Source organism: Amblyomma maculatum, chromosome 1, assembly GCF_055883805.1.
Source record: "Amblyomma maculatum isolate TAMU_Amacu chromosome 1, ASM5588380v1, whole genome shotgun sequence".
Lineage (NCBI taxonomy): Eukaryota > Metazoa > Arthropoda > Arachnida > Ixodida > Ixodidae > Amblyomma > Amblyomma maculatum.
The window spans coordinates 280289964-280306133 of record NC_139344.1 but is presented as its reverse complement, the minus strand read 5'-3'; the positions used below and the strand labels follow the sequence as shown (position 1 = coordinate 280306133).

Genomic DNA, 16170 nt, shown 5'->3' with positions numbered 1-16170 from the left:
GTCAGAAAAATGACCGTATGAAATTTTACTGAGCTTTTTGCAGGATGTAAATTAGCTAGCTTTGGGCTACAGGAGGAGTACCCACCGCATACAGGTGCCTGTTTCCAACTGGATGCATGGGGCTCCATTCGTCAGCTGATTCATATGCAGATCATCTCTGCTGTGGGAAAGTTCATATTGTGCGCTCTGTGCCCGGTTCATTTGAGTTTGCAATTGCACCCTAGGGCAAAGTAGCACTAGAGCAAACTTGGATAATCTCGAGGCTCTGTGCTCATAATTTCCTGCATTGAGTTGAGGCACATTGATGCCATCCCACGAGAAATTACAGAAAGTGTGGCGTGGTGGAACAATGGATTCTTGGCCTGGGCCCTATATTTTGTTTCTTTTTTTTTTGCTTGTTTGGGTAATTAAAACATTTTTCATAGCTCCACTGACTTTGAATTAACTGGATTGTACAGTGTAAGAGTAGTGCAAATATTTGAATGTTTAAAATATCAAAGTGAGTAATGTGGCATTAAATTCGAGCTTCGAAGCAGCTTGTTTTCGGCAATTTTCGAATCCTGAAAATATTCTAGGTTTCTGAATATCGCTAGTCACTATGATATTTCAAAGAGTTGAATATTAGCAAAACCTCATGTCAATTGTGTTGTCATGGTCTTTGTAGCTTTTTAACTGTTACCTTACTGCGCCCATTGAGCATCGTTAGCCCACTGACGATAGCATTGCACTACAGTTTCAGAGCTTTTCTTGCGGCCAGCGGACACGCTGCACCATTTGACATATAATCAGACAAGTGAAGTTTAGTTTACGACTTAGTTTTTTTTTTTTTCTCTCTCGAGCCACAAGTTTTTTAACACTGCCATAGACGCAGTACAGCTATTAGTCCACCAGCAATAGCTTCCACACTGATTTTGGAGCTATCTGCTTTGCTTAATTAATGATGTGCTGAGCCATCCGGCATGTTATGAAACAACTGAAGTTTCACTTTAAATGTTGTTTTCTTTTTTCACTTGAGGCATTACTTTTTGACTGCATTCCCATGGCTGGTAGCGTCCAGGCCAAAAACAAGAGAGGCAAGCTGGAAAATGTTGCAAATATCATGACATCGCCTTGTCTGCAGTAGGTTCTATCGACACCCAAAGCAGCAGAGTAACGTGCTGCTTATACCATCAGAATTAAGTTCTGACAGCAACGACGTTAAAAACGAGGCTGGAACATCAGCTTTCACAGTTTTGTTTTTGTCATTGGCCTCGTTTTGCATGTCCAGTTGTTATTTTGTGCCAAGAATATTATTCAACTTGGAACTTATGTTTTTTAACTGGGAGTAGCCTAAGAGGTCCAATGTTGTGTATATTCCACAAAAATTATAACTTTTCTTTGTTTTCAAATACAAGTGTAGTTTTAAACGTTTTGTTTAATATTTTGTAAAATCTTGTTTCAACAAATACAGTCAAAACCGGATAATTCGAATTTTGGTTATATCGAACTCAGGATATCCCCTTGAAAATCTCATGTAAAAGTATAGAAAAGCTGCGTCGTATATCGAACTCAATTTCACCAGTCGTTCGATATATCGAACTCCTCACCACGTTTGGACTGTGTGCCTTCCCCAAAGACGATCGCATCACCTCGGCCGTTTGCCGCATGACGTTTTCAAGCCACGCGCGGAAGAAATGAGAGGGCACAGTTTGGAGACTGCTGGTCTAGGGCAGCGCAGCGCCCTTCCCCCAAACACACGCGCATCTGCGATGATCGCTTCCGCGCTAGCATGTGACATTTGCGAGTCATATATGTGAAGGAATGAGAGGGAACCAATGCAGCCGTGGTGTTTTGGAGAGGGGAAAAACGTGATACTCTTCTGCTGAGCTTTATCTCTCCCCTTCCTCTCTCTTTCTCTGTCTTCGTTCGCAGCAGCACGCACTACGCATGCGCGGACAAGCCAGCTCGGCCCGTGGCAGACGCTTCTCCAGTGTGTGTTGTGAACGTTCTGCACGGGGCGGCTGACGTGCGATTCGCGTCTTCTCGTGTCGTGCTGAACGCGCGTGTATAACGCACGTAAGCTACGGCGGCTGCGGATGCTAAGAAGTGGCAGATGTTTTTTTTTTTTTTTTTTTTTTTTTTGCAGAATTTTTTATTTTATCCCTCATGCTGAACGTATGCTATGGCGCTGCGGACGTTTAGAAGCGGCAGAATTTTTTTTTTTTGCGAGAGTCGTTCATTTTTGCATCTATGAATCAACGAAAGCATGCAGTCGGTTTCGATTATGACACCGGCATTTAGCATTGATCGCTTCAAATGGCATTTGCAGCTTTTACGCTTGCCAATAATTTTGTAGTAGTGAACTGTGCCCGCCGCACCCCAAATGCGGCGCGATAAATCGAATCAGGCTTCAATCAAGCCATCAAGCGGGCACTCTGCCAACTTCGCTCCCTGCCACCGCAGGATCTATGAAAACTATAGTAAAAAAAATAAACACGTTTTGACGTTATCGCTGCGCAGCATCTTGGTGCGCTGCCAATAAATGAGCATTGGATGCGACGGTTGAAACGGAGGGATGCGCCTACGAACTTACTTTTTTTTGTTTTCAAATTCTCGGGAGCAAAAATGCGGAGTGAGTTCATTATGCGAGTGGGTTGACTGCGCGACAAATACCGTATCGTTTTTCACGATCGCAAGTGGCGTTTCAAGCCGATTTCTGTATATCGAATTATCGAACTATTTCGCGATCCCCTCAGGGTTCGACTGTATTTCGTTGTTCAAACTTATATGGCTAAAAGCACATTCCTTTAGCTTCAATGTTATTTGTTGATTAATACATCATTTTCTCTACGGCAAAGAAAGACCTAATGCATGGTGTGGTGGCTTCTTGAGTTCATGCATGCCGTTCAAGGTGCGCTTTCTTGCGATTTTACTTTTCTTATCCATGCAGCTAATATATTGTGTGGCAGGCCTTACCCCACTATAATAAAGGATGACACATGCTGTGGTTGTTTTGCAGTGAGGACTCTGAGGTTGTGCGTGACTACAATGTGTGGAAGAAGTCTATCATGCTGGTCTGGAGATCAGCAGCCAATCACAAGTATGTGGTCCAGCTGTGGAAGCTTTTCTTGATGAGTGTCATTCATTTGCTTTTCTACCAACCTGCTTCCAGGTTTGGAAATGTGTTTTTGCACCCGGTCACTGATGAAATGGCTCCTGGTTACCATAGCATCATCTACAGGTTTTGTATTCTTACCTGCATTTGTAGCATCGTTGCTTTTATTTATATTTGACTCGCTGTCATTCCTTTCTCCTCTTTTTATATTAGACCAATGGATTTACATACAATCAAGAAGAACATTGAAAGTGGATACATCAAGACTACCTTGGAGTTCCAGAGAGACATGATGCTTATGTTTAATAATGCCATCATGTACAACAACTGTGATCATGATGTCTATCACATGGCCATTGAAATGCAGAAAGAAGTCATGCTGTATATACAGGTCAGTCTTCTCGATATCTTCTGGAGTACCTAAGGGGTGTCATGCTTTGTTTCAACAAAATACTAACGTAATGAACTAATGTTTTACTAGAAAGAAGAAAAATGTAGCATGTATTTACTGCCACATCATTTGTTTAACCTGTGGATGTTACACAAGCATGTCACACATTGCTACATTTATAATGTGTGGCAGAGTTTAACATTAAAGCATTTTGCCGGGCTAGTTGGTCTAACATTTTTTAAAAGCTGGGAAAAGACTCTGGCGCTAAATTTAACGCACACAAAAGAGAAAGATAAGGGGATAACAGGCAGGCGCCAACTTCCAACTGCTTATTTCAGAAGACATGCACATGCATTTATACCGTCAGGCTACGCCCACTTAACAAAACTTACATTATCAAAGTCGTGGCTTATCACCGTGCACTACCTTTACAAAGAAAATTATACTCTGCCACATACAAATTCACTGACTTATCACTGACGCACAAGGCTGCCTTTTTCTTTATATGAAAGGTTTCCAGTAATAGCCTGGTCTCTTCGTTCTTGCTCCTGCCTAGAATCCTCGCCTTTTCTAGTCGAGGCTGACACTTGCACGTGTAAACATGTCTGACCAAATTGGCATATTTATCTTTATATCTATCTACCTTTTTGCCATGTTCCCCAAGGCGTTTGTTAATACATCTGCTCGTTTGCCCTATACATATAGGACTTTCCACGGGTCAGGGGTATCTTGTATACAACTCCTTCCACACAGGAGATGAAAGTACGCTGATGTTTTATTGTTCACCTGGGCGTTCAGCGCCACAAATCCGAGGTAAAAGTTTACTCAACTTGTTAGGGGCTGAACAGCGGTACCCTATGCCTGTTAATCACCTTCTTCAGAGTGTGTGACACCTTGTGTACATAGGGCATAACTTCAGGTATTACCGCGAGGCCCCGCCCTTCAGGGCTTGTCTGACTGGTGCAACGTTTTGTTCTTTGGAGGAGGGTTTCAGTGACTACAGTCAATGCTGAATGCAGGAAAGCATACATATTTCTTGCCGAGCACGGGGAAAATCAGTTGCCTGCATTTACAGTCAAACCCGGTTATATCGAACTCGCGGAATATCCCCTTGAAAATCCCATGTAAAAGTATAGGAAAGCCGCGTCATATATCGAACTCAATTTCACAGGTCGTTCGATATATCGAACTCCGCACCACGCACTGGAAAGTGGGCCTTCCCCAAAGACGATCGCATTACCCTTGGCCGTTTGCCGCTTGACGTTTTCAAGCCACACGCGCAAGGAATGAGAGGACAGTTCAGCGACGGCTGCTCTGGGCAGCGCCACGCCCCTTCCCCAAAGGCGCGCGCATCTGCAGTTATCGTTTCCCGCGCGCCAGCACATGACGTTTGCAAGCCATGTACGTGGGTGTGCCCATTCTTTTGCCGAGCTATCTCTCTCCTTCAGCACGCGCTGCGCATGTGCCAAGCCAGCTCAGCCAGTTTTCAGACAGACGTCGGACACTAGTCGGACGCTGTAGTGTGTGGCGGCGGCTGACGTGGCTCTCTCTCTCTCTCTCTCTCTCTCTCTTTTTTTTTTTTGCGAGAGTTATCCATTTTTATCGGTGTGCTGTACGCGCGGCGTAGCGTAAGATGTGGCGGCTGCGGATGTTAAGAAGCGGCAGGGTTTTTTTTTTTTTTGCGGGAGTCGTTGATCCTTGCATGCATGGATCACCGAAAGCACACGGTCAGCTGCTGCGATCATGATGCCCGCTCCAAGCGCGGCGTGATAAATCCAACCAGGCTTGTGCAATCAAGCCATCACGGGCACTGTGCCAAGTTCGCTCCCTGTCACCGCAGGAGCCATCAAAAGATAAACGCGCCCTGACGTTATCGCTGCGCAGCATCTTGACACGCTGCCAAGAAATGAGCTGTGGATGACAGGACCGAAACGGAGTGAAGCGCGCCATCGACATGCAAGCGAAAACGCTCGCGATTTCTGATTTCTGCCGCGGCGACAGAGAAACCTTGTTTTGAGCTGCCGCGGTGGCTCGAGCAGCGAGAGGGAAGCAGTTCCAAGTTCGAAAATTTTCGCTCTGTCGCTGCCGCATCGTCGCTGAGATCGCCAAATCGCTTGCATGTGAGCGAGCTGGCCTTAACGTCTTCTTTTTTTTTTTTTTTTTTAAATTCTCGGGTGCAAAAGTGGAGGGTGGGTATATTATGCGAGTGGGTTGATTACGCGACAAATATGATATCGTTTTTTCGCATTGTAAGTGCCGTCACAAGCCAATTTCTGTATATCGAATTATCGATATATCAAACTATTTTGCAATCCCCTTCGAGTTCGATATATCCAGGTTCGACTGTATTGTTTTGCTCACCTTCTGTTTTTATTGATTTTAAACGGGACTATCTTGGCACTCCATATGGAAGCTCCGCTTACCTGTAAATGGCATCGTCACCATCACCCATTCCTACAAAGCCATTTTGATGGAAGCTTCATTTAGCCACCTGGGCGCTGTTTCAATCCGAAGCCACAATTGATAAAATGTATTCAGATAATCTGGGCATCAATGAAATTAAAGAAATGTTCACTACCTATAACATTGCCGCAGCACAGTTGTCCGTTCATACCACAGTCATCAGGTGTAGTAAGTCGAAATCATAAGGACGAAGTGCAAAGAAGCAAAAATAAAAAAAAAAATAGAACATAAAGCTTGGGGAAGTTTCCGGAGACGTCCAACTCATTAAAATCTCATAAATTTTAAAAAGGCATAAACTGAAGTGTGATGTATCCGCTGCAGTGCAGAAAAAGAATCTTGGCAAAGGTGTGTGTCATCCATCAACAGCTATATCACATCTGAAAAAAAGTGTGGGAGGGATTTGGTAAATTTAATACGAGCTTCTTGCCTTTTCTAATCTCCTTTCTCATAGCTCCTGGCACACAAACTACAGTAGAACCTTGGTGATACGAATCTCACAGGGTCGGAAAAAAATTCGTATCATCAAAATGAACAAAAATAAGTGTCAGAAGCATAGGAAAGGCAGTCTCGCATATCTGTTTACGTCCGAGAAGGTTTATTACGGTCACGCGGTCACAACGCACCACTCGTGGCGCACACAGCGCGACAGTTGATCGCGACGCCGGTGACGCGCGGGCTGCTTGCCTCTGTGGAGTTCTCGCTGTGCGTACAGCACGAAAACAGACGGCGACGTGCCAGCCACGTGGCGCCGCAGACTGCTCGTGATGTGTACAACGCGACTAGCGGTCGCGAAGTCTACAATGTGTGGCCCGTGCGCGCCCGCTGCCGACTACTATACTCACGGCCGCGCGCCAGGGGATGCACGGCGCTGCGGGCCGTGCAGCGCCACAAACTGCTCGCGGATCACGATTGCGGAGGCAGTGATGTCCCGTCCGTGCGCACCAGCCGCGTACGCCGCCACCAGCTATGCCGGTTGCGACGTCTGTGGTTTATGGGCCACGCGCCGCTGAAAGCTTTTCGCGGTGTGAGCCCGACAGAAAATCGCGACGTCGGCAGGGTGCGGACCCCGCGTCACCGCAAATTGCTCGTGATGCGTACATACAGCGCAGCTGGTGATCGCGGAGTCAATGATGTGCGGGCATTGTGTAGTGCTCAAGGTTGCGGTCGCAGGTCGCGCGTTCGTATCATCCGTAGTGGCACGGGAGAGTGTCCGGACCTTCCGAAATTTTGCACATTGTACACAATGCACTCTGGCCGGGGGATTTCGCGAATTCGTATCATCCCGAAATTCGTATCACTAAGATTTTACTGTATCATGGGAGCAGAGGCAAATATATTGGGTGAACATGTCTCCAATGTTTCTAGCTCCGCCCACTATACAGACGCATTTCTAAATTACAGAAACACAGCTGAAAAACAAGAGCTTCTGACAAGTGGCAGACCGAACAAGTCTTAGAATAAATTGATTACACTTCAAGAAATCTAAACAATACTTCTCTCTTGGTAAACAGATAGCACCTGCCCTTGACCAAATACATTCTGATGAGATAGCCGACTCTCGGTACTGTATGTTGAGGCACTTTTGAGGTTTTTCAACCAACAATGGGTTTTGCGGAAAATTGCTACTGGCTGGAAAATACCCTTTATTGTGCCATATTTGAAACCCAGAAAGCCACCAACCGCCCCTGGTAGCTATAGACACATAGCTTTCTCAAGTTGCCCTGCCAATTGTTTTCATACTGTACTGAGTATGAGGATAAGGTTAACTTAAATCTCTCGAATTTCTTGATATACCAATGTGGTTTAAAAAAAAAAAAGCACACTGCACTGTAGAGCACCTTGTACACCTTGAAAACACAGTTCGAGAAGCGCTCATATGTAATAAGCACTGTCTTGCAATTTTCTTTGATATGAAGAAGGCATATGACATCACTTTGAGGTACAATACTATTTTCAGACTTACCTGGTCTATGCGTCCATGGAAGGGTGTTGAACTGCGTAAATGATTTCCTATCCCAGTCACTCCTTCCAAGTACACCTAGGCTCCACCCTTTCAAGAAACTTCATTCAGGAAAATTGCGTACCTCAGGGGTATATCCTAAATACCTCACTATTTATCATACAATTAGAAATTCCGAAGTTTTATGTACACAGTTTGTTGATTGCCTCAAGGTAGCATAAACAGCCTTTGTCACAAGTGTAGAGCCCAGAGGGTCTGCTTCTGAGCCGTGTAGTGGCGCTGATTTAACATTAGTGGAAGTTCTTCCCATTGGAGAGGGCAGAACAAAAGCTCTTACCATGGAGAGATTCGGAATGCTGGAAATGCATTACAAGTGGCACTAAGGGGCTCAAGAGGAGACCCCATGTGCTCAACACTTTTGACAAAGACTGTACATCATCGAGCTTATCAATGTAATTGGGCAAACAAAAACGGATTCAGATTTTCTCCACAAGAACAGCTGCTGTTCCCTTCTCGCTCAGAGAAGTGGCTTGCAGATCGTCCCTACCCTTCGTTTAAATGAAACCATGCTTCCAATAAAGCAACAACATAAATTTTTATTTGTAAGATTTGACAAAGAACTCGCACTCCTGCGGCACATAAAAAACTTGGAAGCTAAAGCTTCTGGAGCCCTGATTATCCTTCAAGTTCTGTCATGCAAATGTTTGGGCTATGATAGAGCATGCCTCCTCCAAGTACTACCGCTTTCTGGTGTGCTCTTTTCTGGGTTATGGATGTATATTCTGCGGTTAAGCAAGAAGTTCGTATTTAAAACAATTAGATCTAGTACGAAATCTTAGTCTGTGCCTGTTATACAGAACTTACTGAATGTCCCCAATAGCTAGGCTATATGGGGAAGGAAATGAGCCCTCTCTGGAAGATAAAAGAAGAACACTCATGTTCACAAAATAATGTCGCGAAGAAAGCACCTCTGCTGCTTTATAGTCTCAACTTGTCCCTCCCGAACAATATTCACCATTAAACCCCCAGCAACGAGCCCAGTGATATCGCGGTGTGAAGCGAGATGCTGTGACATTGATACATTGGACACACTGCCTGGTACTGCTCATAGCAACAGCCCTTTGCTCCAATGGTACAACTTTCCATCTGTATGTAATGTCACTCTAATGCAGTTCAACAAAAGCCACACCCCTAAAGAATTCAGGTAGAACGGGAGGAAGAAGATGGTTTACACGGTATGAAGGAGCACTGAACAAGGGTAAAGGGGATACGCCTAGGTCGAGCTAACGTTTCAACAAGTCCACTTGTCGAAACGTTGGCTCGACCTGCGAACTGAGGCGTACCCCCGTTACCCTTGTTCAGTGCCCCTTCATACCCCTAAACAATGCATCATACAAGAATATCTCACAGTAAAAGAGAAATACAGTAAATATATGGAGTTTTACCCAGAGTGTTCAAAACTTCTATTTATGTGGGCTCCACAGTAGTGGAAGAGAACTGGGAAAAATAATTAGGCTTCATCAGTGCACATCAATATTTACAGCTGAATGTTACGCCATCCTGGTAGCTGTGGAAAAAGTAATGAATGAGGGCATTGAGAACAGTGTTATCTACACGGACTCTCTTAGAGACCTCAGAGCTTTAAATTTCAGATATGCTGACACACCACTATGTGACATAATCCATAATATAAAAAGGATCACAACATCAGAACATAATATTCTGCTGGGTCCCAAGTCATGTAGGCGTTCACGGCAGTGAGAGAGCAGGCACGTACGCTAAACTAGCTCGCAACTAAACTAATGAGAAAGTAAACATGCCACCTAAAGAATGCATGAAGCTACTGCAGCATAAACGGAAGGACAAATGGCAGTGTATGTGGAATGACCAAGAAAATAATAAGTTGCACCTCATGATGCTCATATTAGGGGTATAGAAATCGAGCACACATCAGCAATGTTTTATGGAAATGATAATAAATTTAGTAGCTGGGAAGTGCATATGAAGACGAGAAACCTATTTTGTCTGCCATTTATATTTATTTATTCATTTTACTTTTAGCAAGGGCAGCATGCCTGTCTAGAATTTACAAGAGTCAGTGTCTCTGAAAGTTGCATGCATGCACAGAAAGTCCAGCACACACTTTTCGTCTTGTTAGAATGTTGAACTGTTGGTGCAGTGGAGCCATCAGTGAAGAGTGCTTGAAGTTTGGGTGCACATGTATGTGTCAGCACTGTTTTTGGCACCTTCTTTATCTCTCCTCTTTGATAGCCCAAGTTGCTCTGGGATCTCAAACCTCATAACCAATGTGAACCATTTCCTGCGATCAGGATAATGCATATATAAGATGTAGGTGATTACGGAAACAGGGGTTATAGAATAATGCCCGAGAGGCAATTCTGCACAACTGCATCTCGTTTGCAGTGTTGCCCACAGTATAGTCTTGTTCTCTGTTCTGAGTGTGGGCACAACGGTGCTGGAAGTGCATGCCAGTGTGCTCGTGCCTGTCCTGTTTTCAGTAGGCTATCATAATGCTGCCTTGGTGCCAAGCACTGTAATGAAGTTGCATGGCACGCTCAAAAGCTAACAGATTCGACTTGGCAGCCAAGTTTTTACTGCATGAATTTTTATGGAAGCGGTGATTTCTAGCTGATGAAAATGTAGCAGCCAGAAGAATGCAGCACTTAAGAACGTGATAACAAGGTTGTATCGTATATAATGTGCACATGCTGCACTCCAGCTTGTTTATATTGCCGTGATTTTGTATCACCATGACAGTTGCGCTGCAGATTACAGGTCCCTTTTAACTCGTTGTGACCATGATGGTTATTCTACTTGCACTGCGACATAGTGCATAGTTTTATCATGTTCTGAACATTTTGATTGCTTGCTTATAGTTGGTTTGTCGTGTGCATTTGTTATTTGTGGACATTTGTTGGTATTGTACAGGATTGGTTTTGGAAGTTCATTCACTTCCTGGCTGTAATTCCTCAACACTACAGCATATGTTGTAAACAAATAATGAGAATTATTAATGGCAGCCATTAGCAGTGAGATTGCAACTGAATGAAAGAAAGGATCATTAGGCAATAACGACCAGCATGCAAAGATGACTACTCCTGTGCTAAGCAATCAGTGGCGTTTGTGGAACAAGCTTTAGCTTGGAGAAGATATCCTTTCTTTCGTCATTTCTAGAGGGTAATTTGTTTAAAGTGTTGCAAACTAGATTATGCATTATGAAATAAAGGGTGCAGGTGACCACAGAGGGCTGGTACAAAACTTGCTGCTGCATTTTTACTTTGTGCATGTGCCCTTGGCAATATTTCGATGTCTACCTTCCCTCTTCTCACTGCATGTAGAGCTCCTAAAGATGAGATGGAGAGGTGCTGCATGACAATGTATTTTTATGTACCGCCTCCTGGACGCTCATAATATATCAACTTAGTCTGATGTTTAACTCTGCTAGATCAATCACCGATTGCATTACTTTTGAGGTTCATTCCCAAAGATGCCAACACTATGAAAAGCTATAAAAATAATCTGTTTTGTAGTGTTCAGAATTCCATGGGCAGGTTTGTAACGTGTTCAGGTTCCTGCTTAAACGTTGACCATACTTGACTAGGCTTATGTGGACTAGGTGAAAAGGTGTTTTAACGATAAGTAGTGAGAGAGCCACTACATGCACGCATTAGTAAATGTGTACTTCTGGCTCAGTGGTCCTCACATTTCTACTTGTATATGGGTGAGCTGAATATTGTGTCAAAAAGAATACATTCAGTGTCACTTCTGGTGTAGATGGTATTTGAAAAAAAAAAAAAAAGGCAAAGTCATGTTGGCTGCTGCCTGAGAACTAAGCTTGCAGAGTGCTACCTTATGTCATATGTCTTTTACTATCACGATTTTTTGGCAACCCAGTTGATGATGAAGACAACAAAAACCAAAAGCCTTCGTGGACGTGATGCGCGGAATAAGGAGCCGGAAGAGAAGGTGAGCGGGCAGGCCCTGTGCACTCCTGATGTGACCCTCAGCTGGGTCACCCCACTGGTGGTGCTCTATGGACCCTGGTTATTATGCTGGTCTTTAAGGTGTGATATTTCTGGCTTCAGTCAAGAGCTATCTCTCAGGTGTGCATTTTGAGTGGTTGGTGCAGCCTTGAAAAAGTTCAGCAAAGATCAGGGTTCAAAGTCAGACCAATACGTACTGATTTGCATTTGTTTGGCGGAAATAGTCCTTACCTCCTAATGGCTCCGTGCTGTGAACCTTGGCTTAAAGCAGGGCTCCTGTTGCACCCCGCCGGGGTGGCGCAGTGGTTACGGCGCTCGACTACTGTTCCCAAGGACGCGGGATCGAATCCCGGCCTCGGCGGCAGCTTTTCGATGGAGGCGAAAAGCAAGGCGCCCGTGTGCTGTGCGATGTCAGTGCACGTTAAAGAACCCCAGGTGGTCGAAATTTCCGGAGTCCTCCACTACGGCGTCTCTCATAGCCTGAGTTGCTTTGGGACGTTAAACCCAACAAACCAGGGCTCCTGTTGCAGTGTTCTTCATCGAGTGAACAGCCAGGCAGTGGAACAGGCCTTGTTCTGAAAGGTATCCAGGCCTGTAAAAGGTCTTGGGAAAGGGTAATCACCTTTGCATTTATGGTGTATTAGCTTTGTGCTGACTTCACAATCTGAAGAGGCAGTTTTCTATTCCCTGTATGTTCGGAAGAATTTTTATTTCTTCCTTGTAAATTTCCACGTTAGAACAATGCAGACACGGGCTTTTTTGCGGTACGGGGCCAAAACAGGCAGGCGAGCAAGCTCAAGGAAAGTGTGTAAAACTGTTTATTAGTTCGACCTTCACAAAGTGTTGTGGAGTACATTTTTATTTAAGGAGGAAGTACTTACTAGTATCCATCTTGTAAAGGAAAGCTATAATGTCATGGTTAGCTCTCTCGGCAATTAAGCTTCTGCCGCATGGCGTCTCAAACACAATGATAGTGTCAATAGGCACCTTTTCAAAGCAAAATAAACAGGTTATCCATGCACCTAAATGCTATTGCCCTGAAATTATATTGTCCCATCAGTTCTGTTTGAGATTCGACAGGTGCAGTACAGGAGTACTGCTCAAGAGTGCTGCCGAGCTGAATGCAGTTTGAACAGGCTGTTTTGTGCCTTCTGAATGGATAATTATGTTGCTTGAGTACGTTCTTCTCGCTATGCATGGAAAGTATGTTCGAGGCATTTATATAACATTATATATATATATATAGTAGTAGTAGTAATGCACTTTATTCAGGACTCAAATTAAGCGTCCAACAGGTCGGCTGCCTGTCGTACCAAGGCTAGTTGTTCCTTCGGTGAAGAAGATTCCAGCCAGGCACGCCAGGATACAGGTGGGGGGTATGGATAGTGTGAGGATTGTATGGCGGCAGGACAGAGGAACAGACAGTGTTCAAGATTCACGTAGATGGAGGGGCAGTTAGGGCACGAGGGGTCAGCTCGCATGTGATAAAGGGAGAGGCGCGCCGGGGTAATGAGGGCATTTGATTAAATTTTACGGAGAACTCTGGCTTGGGGGATAGTGAGGGCTGGGTGGGGCGCCGGAAGACGGGCAAAATCTTCCTTTAGCTGCTTATAATGCTCTTTCAGGATGTGTTTTAGAGCGTATGCCTCGTCACTTGTCGGTGGGCTGACCCAGGGGATCACCGGAGCCCGGTTATGGAAATTGCGGGCGATCTGATTACACAGCTTATTTCCGGCGATCCCTGAATGACCAGGGATCCACTTTAGAGTGACAGTGGCTGGGCGTAAGGCGAAGAGGGCCTCATCGAGACTGTCTCGTAAGTCAACGGGTATGGTGCGGTTGTGGATGGATCGAAGAGCGTTTTGTGAGTCCGTGTATATAATGTAGTTGTTTGTGGAGGACATTTGCATGAATGTCTGAGTGGCGTGCACGATGGGCGTGATTTCAAGCGTGGTTGAGCAGGGAGGGTTGCTAAAAGGTCCACACGTCTGGCATATGGGGTCCGGAAGATGCGGGGAATGGATGACATATGCGCCGGTGCCAGTGTCTGAAAGGCGTGAGGCGTCTGTGTACGCCACCGTATGAGTAGAGAAAGGAGGGTTGTGGTGGGTAGCTTGTGCCAGTCGACGATCGTCGTGTAGCCCCGGCTGCATGTGCCGAGGGATGGGTGCAATCCGGAGGTTAGAAGGGAGTGCATGACCGGATATGTGGAGAGGAAGATCAATGGGGGGTATTCCAGCCTCTCCCAGAATCCATCGACCCTGTTGCGTGCTGGACAAGCGGGCTAGCTGGCGCTCCCGATGGAGGTTGATGAGCGCAGGAAGAGGCAGGAAAAGGCCTGTTTCGTAGAGTCGTGGGTTGGACGTGTGAACTGGGAGATGTAGTGCGGCTTTGTATAGAGTGTTGAGTGCGGCACTGAGCTTGGTAAGGTGTTGCTGTGTAAGTTTAAGGAGGGTTGAAATCTGGGTCAGTTGGTACATAGTCAGAGAATAAAAACCAGCCAAGGGACGAGGACGAAGAAAGACGATGTACACACGGAAGGTAAGGTATGTAGTAGAGGATTTTGTTTAGGGCCAAGGCGTGTGCTAGCTGCGTGGCACGTGACTCGCTTAGTCCAGCATGACGCTTAACTACACGCCGAACCAATTGAGTAACTTGATGACATGTGTTAATGGCCTGCTGAACGGAGGGCGTGCTTTGTTTCGTGTGAAGGTGCATACCGAGAACCCGGCATGAATTGACTTGGGGTATTGGTTGGTTATCGATATGTAGTGATATGAGTGACTGGGTGGAGCGTTGATATTGTGTATGCGTGAGGAAAAGGAGTTCGAATTTTTCCGGTGCTGGTTGAAGTCCGGTGTGAGAAAGAAAAGAGGAGATGAGGTCAAGGCCTTGCTGTAGTGTGTTTTCGACATCTCCGGGGGACCCGCGGGTGCACCAGAGTGTGATGTCATCAGCGTAAAATATATGATGCAGATCGGGGATGGAGGTGAGCTTTCTGGCTAGTGCGGTCATGCCGATGTTAAAGAGAGTCTGGGAGAGCACAGCACCTTGTGGAGTGCCACGTGTTAGGGCGATTGGTTCAGTAAGAGTATCTTGTAGTCGAAATTGGGCCGTCCTGTTCTGCAAAAAGTTACGGAGATAAGTATATGTGTTATGCCCGCAGTTAGTGGTCTGAATGGAGTCGAGCATGTGATCATGACTGATGTTGTCGAATGCCTTGTGAACGTCAACTGTGACCAAGGCATGTACCTGAGCTGAGGGGGGCTGGAGGAATGTGTGTTCGAGGAGGAGGAAAAGGTCTTGCGTCGAGACGTGAGAACGGAACCCGATTAGGGTGTGAGGAAAGAAGTCGATGGCGTCGAGATGCTCCTGAAAGCGGGTCAGAACTAGCCGTTCCATAGTCTTTCCCACACATGAGGTAAGGGAGATGGGACGATGGTTTTGGAGAGTAGACGGTTTACCTGGTTTCGGAATAAGGACAATGGTCGAGGATTTCCACTCGTCGGGAAAAGTTCCCTCAGTCCAGTGTTCGTTGATGTAAGAAAGAAGAGTTTCTTTGTCGGGGTCAGGAAGGTTTCGAAGAAGAGTGTAGGTGACGAGGTCCTCACCTGGTGTCGAGGAGCGGGAATTTTGTGTGAGAGCAAAATCAAGCTCGTTGAGAGAGAAGGGTTTGTCGAGATCTGCTTGAGAGGCGCCTGTGTAAGCTGGATAGGTTGATAGAAGAGGTGGAGGAATGTATAGGTTCGATAGAATTTGCTCTAGTTGAGCGGGACCTTGCAGGGACAGAAATTTATCGATGATGGAGGTGGGGTGGGGTTGGGGACCGAGAAGGGAGCGGAGGAGATGCCAGGTGGATTTTTGGTGGAGGGTGCCATTGATGCGGTTACAAACTTTATCCCAGTTAGATGCCTCAAGGGTCGAACAGTAGTGTGTTATGTCAGAGTGTAGTCGGTCTAGTGTTTCTTTGAGTTGGAGGTTGTGTGGCTGTTGTCTGATTCTTCTAAGGAGTCGCTTGCGCCGCTTCCACAGGCGGATTAGGTGTGGGTCAGGAGTTACAGTGGGCGCAGAAGGCTTTTCTGTCGTAGTTGCAGATTGTCGTGCCGAATGAAGAGATTGGAGCCAATCTGGATATGGGGGAGTTGGGATGAGGTGGAAGTGCGGATTTTGCGGAATGATTCCCAGTTTGTGAGGTGTCGGGTACTTTTCCGGTGGCGTAGAGAGAGATCGAGAGATTACAGAATGATATAGTGATCGC

At 45.6% G+C, this 16170-nt stretch overlaps 1 protein-coding gene and 1 pseudogene across 6 annotated transcripts in view; one reads left to right on the top strand and one right to left on the bottom strand.

The window, feature by feature from the left end:
* LOC146206668 (uncharacterized) overlaps positions 1-16170 on the top strand; it is a 146955-nt gene that overhangs the window by 99612 nt on the left and 31173 nt on the right. For 5 of the 6 annotated variants that reach the window (XM_084591455.1, XM_084591453.1, XM_084591451.1 and 2 more), the window contains exons 9-12: positions 2999-3079; positions 3152-3220; positions 3308-3485; positions 11824-11895. In XM_084591455.1, the coding sequence (XP_084447581.1) occupies positions 2999-3079; positions 3152-3220; positions 3308-3485; positions 11824-11895 (400 nt within the window). The remainder of the gene's footprint in view (positions 1-2998; positions 3080-3151; positions 3221-3307; positions 3486-11823; positions 11896-16170) is intronic. The other variant, XM_084591456.1, reaches the window with a different exon arrangement.
* On the bottom strand, positions 13167-15329 carry LOC146206669 (uncharacterized; annotated as a pseudogene).